The sequence below is a fragment of the Gavia stellata genome, chromosome 3 (genome assembly GCF_030936135.1).
Source record: "Gavia stellata isolate bGavSte3 chromosome 3, bGavSte3.hap2, whole genome shotgun sequence".
Classification (NCBI taxonomy): Eukaryota; Metazoa; Chordata; class Aves; order Gaviiformes; family Gaviidae; genus Gavia; species Gavia stellata.
The window spans coordinates 27,878,808-27,888,387 of NC_082596.1; the positions used below are offsets into that span (position 1 = coordinate 27,878,808).

A 9,580-nucleotide genomic window follows, 5' to 3' on the forward strand; every position below is an offset into this window, starting at 1 on the left:
TGTAAACATGGGTTTGAAGGAGAGATCAAGAGGTCAAATGAATGCTCCTAAACGAAGTTTAATTTTGACTCGTAAATTATATGTCCAGGAAAGATATTAGACCAATGATTTAAAATTTTTAAATAAACTCTTGGGGTTTTTTTAACTTCATGTATTTATTCGTTAACATATGGGGAAAAAATGGTTAATGACTACAAATCTTGTCTTAATTTCCAGAGCTTAAAGATCCATTTTTGAAAGAGTCTGTAATATTATGTCTTAAATAAGAATTTTTGCTAAAGGTATTCGTAAATCTGGTGCGCTGCAAACCCAATTTTTCCAAGTAAAATGTTGAAAAAGATTACAAAAATATCGCACCAGAGATGGGAAATGTCTGTACTTAAAAAAGTACTGACTGGGAATCAAAATAGCAAGACTCATCACAAATGGTAGAGACTTGTGAGAGCTTTTGGTGATGGGGAAGTAAAGAAGCACCGGGGTGGTCCTGAAGAGTCTTAAGGAACCAGGTTCCTCTGTGTCCTTCTCAAAATGAAGACTCTCAGTATGCTAGAATCTCTGCTGCATTTCACTCATCAGTCCTACAGAGCCCCGTGCCCGACGTCCCGTGCTGATGAGGTTTTCTTCCCTCCTTTGCAGAGGAAGCTGTCAATGAAGTAAAGCGTCAGGCAATGGCCGAGTTGCAGAAGGCAGTGTCGGAGGCAGAGCGGAAAGCTCACGACATGATCACTTCAGAGAGAGCTAAGATGGAGCGCACTGTTGCCGAAGCCAAGCGCCAGGCTGCAGAGGATGCACTAGCTGTTATCAATCAGCAGGAGGATTCAAGCGAGGTAAGGTCTTTGCTGGGCAGGCATCACCTGTGGCTGCAAACCATAGGTGTATCTGGGCTAGCTTTGATCTAGCTGGCAGAGGCTATTTGCGTGAACATTGAGAGTTTAGTGCCCGCTATTAACTGTTTGCACAGTTGCTTTGGACACGTATTTCAGGCACATGCTGAGCTCCAAATTTTCTTGGCTACGTTGTGATCTGAGCCCAAAATAGCTACTGAACGTGAGCTGTGTTCTCACCTTTTAACTGCTGTTCAGGGTTACGTATGATGTACGCATTTCTGTTCTAATTTAGCTTTTCAGTAGATTTATTTTAAAGCGCCTCAAACTACCATATTGAATAGATAAGAAGATTGTTTGGTGGAAAATATTTCACACTGAAATCTAATTTAAACAAAGAAACAGTTATTTAAGAGATTGTAGAGCAAAATGGCTAAAAGGTTGTCAGGGGAAGGTGTTGGATGTAGAAGCAATTAGCAAAAGAAGATGGTTCCTATAGGACAGAATGTGAACGTAGATTTGCAAGTGTTTCCTTATTTTGAATGTATTACTTCAGCTGCAGGGAATGTTTGAGAGTTGAGGAGTGGGCAAACAGCATTTGGAAGGAGGAAAAATAGACTTAAAGAGCAACAAAGAGTAAAACAAGAATAAGTATGTTAAGCCTTGATTTACTTTCAGACCTGAGAGTGGAAGCCTTGAATTGCTGTGGTACGGGACATCCCACAGCACGACTAGCTGGAAGCTGGGAGTGAAAGAACAGCATGTGTCTGACCAGTGCTGCAACAGTCTAGATAGCAATTAGATTTTACATCCGTTACAGAAAAACAACGTCCTAAGTTAAAACTGCCCTTAAAAACAGACATGACAAAGAAATGATGTCAGTTAAAAGTTATTTGTATATAATCTTCATCTCTCAAGGCCATTGAAATGAAAGAACATTACTTTCATAAAGTATTTATTGTTCTTGTACTAAGATCTTGGCTGTAGTAAAGGCACTTTTTAATATAAATTCTAAATGGCAGGGAGCTGGGAAAAAGAGTAGATAGCGGTACCTGTTGCGTGGGGACATATGTTTGTGTACGCTAGTGTCAAAACACTTTTCATGGGCTGGATGGGCAGCGTTGCAGAAGAGTCGCTTAAGTTGAAAGATGCAGATGAGCTATCTTGCAGCATGCTGAGAAAACTGGCAAAAATCACGAGCAGATAAGTCAGTGGCATGCTGCAGTATGCATCCATAATTTGAGGGAGCATAAGATTTTAATTCATACCAGGCTTCTCTGGAGATGAAAGACCATTGTGGGAGCACTGAATGCCCAGAGTTTCTCCTTAATGTGTAGCAGATGAATAACAAGGAGACAAAAGGAATTGATTTTCAGCATCTGAAAGTTTCTCAGGAAGAAAGGGACTAGGGGAAGTGTATGTACCCTTTAAGTACTAACTGTTCCATTGTAGATTAAATGAGACATAAATTCAATTTATTGGCATTTTGTATCTGAGATACTCAAGGACATTTTTCCTGCGCTGTGTTCATAGAAGAAGGGCATTTGTCTGACTTAGCATCATTAAAGAGCTGTCATTTTGTGTGTGTATATATACAAGACTCCCGTTGTTAAAACTGAAATTCCAAAGGTAAATGCCTTTGGAGGAAACTGCAAATTAAATCTGTTCAGTGAACTGATACCGTGTAGGCAGGACAGAGTAAGTACTTATGTGCCAATACATACAGTTCGTTCTTCCACAAGCAAATGTACATCCAAAGGAGTGCGTAGAGAGTTTGTGTGCTGTAATTCACTCCTGAGCAGTCATAGCTCTGGAAAAGGCTGTATAACAACAGACATCTTTACTTCATCTCCAGAAGAATTGCTTATGAGGTTGTTAAATTCTTGGAAACAGGACTTTAAAAAAGGCAAATAATAATTTTAATTGCGTTCTAATGAAATGTGGCTCGTAGGGTTACAGATGTTCTCAGGGCTGTGCATCCTCAGGGAGGATACAAGCCTCCTGGACCTAGACCAGACTACATACTTGGGAGCTATTTATAATGACGTCTAGTGGCCTGGTCCTGCAGCTTTCAGCCCTGTGGTCATGAGTGGCACATCAGAGTAGCTGTTGTGAGGTGAAAAAAATGCAGGTTTTAGTAAATCTGCAGTAAATCTGCTCAGTTAGTGTTTACAGGTGCTTGGTTAATTGTGAAGGGAGATGACAGTGATGCTTATTTGAGAGTTGGATGTGTCTATTAAGTTTTTATAATTAGTCCCTTTTTGGCTTCTAATTATACCAAACTCCAACCACTTAGGCCAATGCTTCCCATGATTGCCTGTTAACTCAGGCTGTCTTTTTTTTTTTTAACTCCTGTGAAAATGGACCAACCTTTTCCTTCATCTTTGAGGACTGGAGATCAGTTTGCCAGTGTTTGAGAAGGGTTTCTTTGGAGACGAGACCGTGTTTCTTGGGGTTGAGGAATAAAACTTCACATTTGCTTTGGTGTTCGTTATCTCTCGATCTCTCTGTGAATGTCCCTCCTCATTTGTCTCGGTTATAAGTCTCCATAACTTCTCTCTGTTTACAGCTCTCAGCATATGCTTCCAGCAATGCAGATTCCGGTGTACTGAAGGCACTGGAGTAATATTTCCAGGGCTAGAATATTTCCAGTTCCAAATATGAGGATGCTGAAGTAGCAGCTTCTGCAGTCTTACAGCTCTAGAGGAAGGCTGAGCATCGCTCCTCATGTCTTATCCTTGGCGGGACACTATGCCAAGGCCTGCAAGAGATCTCAGTATAGGCTGCTCTATAATGTCCATGCAGTTCCTGACAGAGAATATTTCTCCCACGGCTGTCATTTGTTCTTTTGGCTGTGGAAACTATGAATGGAGATGGGAATTTGGCACCAGATTTCTAATGTCTCAGATATAATTTTTGTCTGATGTGGCCACTCCCTGTCTATTGGCAAAGTTTCTCCCTTACAGCTTTTCATTTGTTATTCAGTAAAATGCAACCTGGACCTAGTTGAGGCTTCTCGGAGCTGCTCTGGTGTGAGGACTTTGTGGCATGATTTCCATTGCAGTCTTCTCCAGAGCTCAAAGTGATAACTCGTACTAAACCTCAGGATTTTTGTAATTATTATAATTTTACAATAATATATAGTCTCCTCATCCAAGACCTTTCAGAGGTCTCACAAAGAGAAGTAGATTTTTTTTTTGTTCTTGGTTTTTTTTTTTTTTGTGGGTTTTTTTGTCTGGTTTTGTTTGGGGTTTTTTGTGTTTTGTTTTGCTTTGTTTTTAATCCAGAAAACGTAGCATCGCTGACTACAAGACTGTCTGCAAGAAAGCGGTGAAGCTGGACATGTTGAACTGACGGGAACAAAATAAAGGGAGCTTAGGACAGTGAGAGGACTAATAGGGGAGGTGTGATGTTTGGAAGCATCCTGAGTTTTAAGAAGTGGTCTGCAATATTCTGAGAATTCCCACATTACATAGTATAGTTTTAATTTCTGACCCTGACCTGGTCCCTTGTTGAACTGTTGTTCTTTGCTTATGTTTGAATTATCCAGTACGATTTAATTGGCAGCACTACTGCTTCAGTGTCTGCACATTTACTTTGTAAAGATTTCCATTATTTTCTTGGCATAAGCCCTTGTGATTGACCAGGACATGTTCATTACTTTCTGTTATTATAATGAGAGATTGGTTGAAGACCAGTGAACAGAGCGCACTGCTGTTGGAAAGCAAAAGGACAGGAGAAGGCCTACCTGTCAGCATGGCTGTTCCTGAACCACAAATTATTTCTTTACCAGTTCCTTACAGTTGCTTGACAAAAGATGACCCATTCGTCAGTAGTTGACTTGGCTAAGTACAGAAACATGTGTGAGCAGCCTACTCTTTAATGACTGCCATGCTTGCTTTGGCTGCAATGTACTGTTGTGCAAATCAATTTTAGTAGTAAGGGTGAACAGCTTAGCAGAGAGACTGGCTGCCCAGATTGTGTGTGTGTGTGTGGAAATATCATCAAAACATCTGTCTTTCTGCTCTGGTATAAAATGCCACTGAAAAATCTGACACTCAGTGTTCTTCCTCACTTTTGAGTAGGGTGGGGGCTGGGGACGGGAAAGGAACACAAATGTTTCGGTTCTCTCTACTTAAAGCAGATGCTGACATCTGCTCAGATAAAACAAGTATGTAACTGGTCCAACACTGCTTTTAAGAGATGTGTAATGTTAGGGCTTGTTTATATTGCAGCAGTTTATGTTGTATGTGAATATCACACTTACCTGACATTTTGAAGACAGCTGGGTTCAATCTCTGCTGACCAATCCGTTGAGACCAGGACTGCGCCAGCAAACCTGACTCTGAGCATCAGATGCTGTGGTTCAGGCAAGCCTAGTTTTCAGGCTGGTACTAAATTTAATACATATGTCAGCTAATGTTTAATTTTTTTGGCTGGGCATCTCTTAGAAAGTAGCACATCATCCCCTGCAGTGGTGGGTGGTACGGAGGCGCCAGAGCCATGTGTTCTGCGCGGGACCAGTCCAGATGTGATGTGAACATTGGCACTGCCCCAGACTCCTAAGTAAGCCTGGCTAGCCAGCTTGCACATCTCTTCCGTATGCTTCTCCGCACTTCTGTTTTCAGGATTTAGCTTCTCTCATGCTGACTTGTATGAACATAGACGTACTTCGCACAATAAACAGTGGCTTGGGCAAGCCTGGAGCATTCAGTGATAGGTGTAACTTTCCTAGAAGCATCTAAAGGTTTGAGTATCTTTTTGTGGAGCGCTACATTTTGATGTAGCATGGGAATTTTCAAAGTACCGATGTATTTCCCTTTCTAACAGGTCTTGGATAGAATTTTCATAAACAACTTTGCTGTTTTTTTGCACTGGTGTTCAGTGGCTCATACAGTCCTCATTTACACCATTGTGGTTTCAGTGATTTCTAGATGTTCTTTTTCTTGTGGTTAGCAGTGATAGAATTTTGAATGCCATGGGGACTGCAGAACTGGGAAAAATCTGGGTGCTTCGTACCCATCCATGCTTCCGTTCCTGGTAAACTGGGGAAATCCAGAATTTGTCAAAGATGACAGAGCAGTGTTTGACACTGTATTACAGCATTTCATCATGTCTTTGACATGTCACAGCCCATTTGGGCTTTTTTCTTCTTTAAGCCAGCTCTACACTGAGTCTCAGCTGGCGGTGTCAGAGGAAAGGAAATACTCAATTGTGGTTAAATATTTCAAAGATGGAAGCGACAGGATGGGCAAAATTATTGACAAGTATGTGTCCTGGGAGTGGAGACCACAGAAATGGAGACCTCTTGTTTTTAAGAATTTTCATGATGGCAAACAGAAGCTTCTGAGTTCTGTTGTTTGAAGATGGAAGCTTAAGTGCATGAGAATTAAGAGTCTGACCTAAGATAAGGCTCTGACCTAAGAATGATGTACCTTGTCAGTTGAAAGAGGAAGATGAAATACGATCGGTGGCGTAGATTCAGAGCGAGATTCCCATCTGGTGTAATTTAGCCCAATTTCATTGAATTAATCCATTTTCAAGGTAGTGAAGTTAAATTGAATTATGTAGTCTGAGAATCTGGCCTTTTGTATAACCTCACTGTTTCACAGGAAAATCAATGCAGAGTTAAACTGTAATCCAGTCCTCCTCATAGTTTTAGCTACATCTGGAACTCTATAAAGCACGAGCTGGAAGTGCAGTGTGGTAGACAGAGAAGATAGACCAGGAGAGGCTTTGGGAGATCTGCTACTCGCTTTCCCAAGGCGTGATCAACTCTAGCTGTATCATTCCTGCAAGATACCTGCTTTTCCTGTGCTTTAGTGATGGAGATCTCCAGTGCCTCTAGGCACTTTGTACCTGTCCTTAAAAAGATTTCTCATAGCATCTCTTTCCAGTTTTTCTTGCAGATGTTTGATCCTGTTACTTCTCCCGTTCATCCGTGTAGACATGGTTATTGCCTGTTTCACTGCAGTATCTTCTAAGATGTTTGGCTGCTACTGTCCCCTCTCAGGCTACCGTCTCTCCTTAGGTTTAACAGTCTCAGTTCATTCAGTCTCGTCTCACAGTTTGTGTTTGTCTGACCTCGGATTATTCTGGCTGCCTTTCTCTGGGTTCTTTCCAAGTCTTATTTGTCTTATTTCATTTTCTGTATTTGAAGTGCATCATCCCAACCTGGACAGTACTGTAGGCCAAACCTTGCCTATGCTAGAAGGTGGAGAGTCTTAACTCAGGTGTAAAGCAATCCATAGTCCTGCTCATATGTCCTCGTATGATGATTGCCACCTTGTCACAAACATCACATTTTGGTCCCCTGTTATCCGAGATGCTGTCTACACAGTTCGGCCAGGGTGCTCCGTTTTGCTGGTACCTGCTAGAGCTTCGCAGGAGGGAAGATACCTTGACCATGCTCAATCCGACAGTGAGCTTAAGCTCTGTCCATGACACCTGGATCAACTGGAAATATGTGAGCAGGGGTGCAAAAAGCACAGCCCAGGCCATTACGTGGCGTCTCGAGCCTGGCTTTTCTTTGGTAGAATTTGGGCTCTGGAGCTATCAGCCAGCAATGTGACCAGAAATCATCTGTTGCCAAAGCTTGTGATGCCTGAGCCTGATCTTTACTGCTGTTTTTCACTACTCACACATGGGAAGGAGCAATGAATGGCCACAGTGGTGAGGACTGTGTAGGACAGGGAGTTCTGCACATCAAATCCAGCTACTATCGCAGTGCAAGCTCCTCATGACATGTGTGCTTGTTTATGCTAATGTGCATCGTAGCGATTTTTAAATACAATACATTGTTGCATAAATGTGAGATGTAAAATTTATTTTGAAATTCTTGTATTTTGTGTTGTTTTATTCCCACAATTACACTAAAGCCGTAATGTCGTGTTAAATTAGAAATATGTCCAATGGACAAAATCACATACCAGACAATGTAGGACGCATTAAGTAATCATGTAAGGAGCCAACTTAGAGCTTTGTCACTTCATTAAAATCTTGCACTTATGTATCACTTTTCATGTTCTGTACAGGCTGATAGTTAATTGATCACTATTTTAATAAGAAAGTTCAACCAATACTGTTAAAATTAAATGACTGTTTTCTGACATCAATACAGATTTTGTGGTAAGATACTGAAATATCTTCCGGTGGTTCTGGTCACATCTGGGAGACAGTTCTGTCTGTGCAGACAGGCCTTCCCCAAAAGGGGAAGCAAAGTGAAGATTCCCCAGAAGTTGGCCTATATTAACTAAATTGATAATTGAATAGAAAAATTTGACATCCTCGTAATAATTCCAGCACAATTAAAGCACACATTTCAATGTTGCTCTCGGATCTGCACAAGGGAAGGATTCCTGCACCTGAGCAGGTGCTGGTTGACTTCAGCATTATTCCATGTGGGGAAATGTGTCTTTTCAGAAAGTCTGCATTGGGAGGTTTTGTATATGCGTATTTGTTTTCTGATGAGGGGATAAAGGGAAATATGGGCCAAACCCAAGGATGGCAATTTAGTTGGAAACAAATAGCTAGGAGGTCAGCAGGGATGGCAGTAGGTGGAAATTCTGTGCAAGCACGGTTGGAGCAGAATTACACCATGTTTACTGATCACAGTGCAAGAAGCATCAAGCTGGCAAAATGACACTTTCACAAGTACAGTGTGACTGTTGAGAAATACTAGTACAGCAAAAGAACGAGAATCCAGGTGTATCACAATTTTTTCTCTTTCTGGTCAGTAGGATGAGGCATTGTATCTCTTTGAAACACTAATACAACCTTGCCAGGTCATTTTGGTGTATGCATAAATATGTCTGTGTGGGCATGTGTTCATTCCTGTACAGTGTTCTAAATTACTTACAGTTATTTTTCATTGTGGAGATAAAAGGCCTTTTAAAGAAAAGGTGTTCAAGAATAGTACAGCTATCAATTTCCAAAGGTGGTTTTACCTCTCCAGCACTGGACAGAGTTTGAGCAAAACGAACCTGAAACAATGAATACTGAATCAAAACCAGGTGATGCCAGACAAGGAGTCTGAATTCCCGACATTTAACTACCAGAAACATCTGTTTCTGTGTGTTCGTAATTCCACCTTTTTTTAAAAGTGTTTTTAAAGATGGGAACAATTTTATGAATTAAAAAAAAAAAAAAAGTCCCCGACACATGTATCTGTAATTGCCTGGTTTAGTCTGTGTGTTTAATCAGTATGAATTGAGAATGCCATGTACGTTTGATATCAGTCTCAAAGAGCAATTGGGCACTGGACAGTTACTCTTCCCCTTCTGCCAGTATGTGCGTATGCCAAAAAAACCCACGCCAACCCAACCAACAACAACAAAAAACCCCCTGAAAACCCAAAACCAGCAAAAAGGGGGAGGATGGAACTAACACACAGATATTTTCTAAAGAAGCCACTTGACTCCAATTAAATCTCTGATTTCCTTAAAATATTGTTTTGGATTTAGGTCTTTGTTTGATTCTGAAATTGGGATTTTTTTTTTATGTAGTTGAGGAATATCACTTAAAAACTGGCTGTATTCCAGCATCCAGCTGGCATAGCTATAGAGTGTGTGAAAGTGAATAGCATACATATTCTGCGGTGGCTTCCCCATCCTGCCAAAGATTTAGGCTCCAGCTTAACTATTCACTGCCAGAAGTGCCACTGAGTCAAATGGCATTACTCACATGATTAAAATAGAGGTTTTCCGGGGATAACAAGTCTTACCTATGTCTTAGGTGGTCTTCTCCCTCTCTTTTCT

At 41.1% G+C, this 9,580-nt stretch overlaps 1 protein-coding gene across 1 annotated transcript in view; it reads left to right on the forward strand.

Moving 5' to 3' along the window:
- The window catches only part of RUNX1T1 (RUNX1 partner transcriptional co-repressor 1), a 112,937-nt gene that overhangs the window by 101,948 nt on the left and 1,409 nt on the right, over window positions 1-9,580 (forward strand). The window contains exon 11 of the mRNA XM_059815734.1: window positions 637-827. Within this exon, the coding sequence (XP_059671717.1) occupies window positions 637-827 (191 nt within the window). The remainder of the gene's footprint in view (window positions 1-636; window positions 828-9,580) is intronic.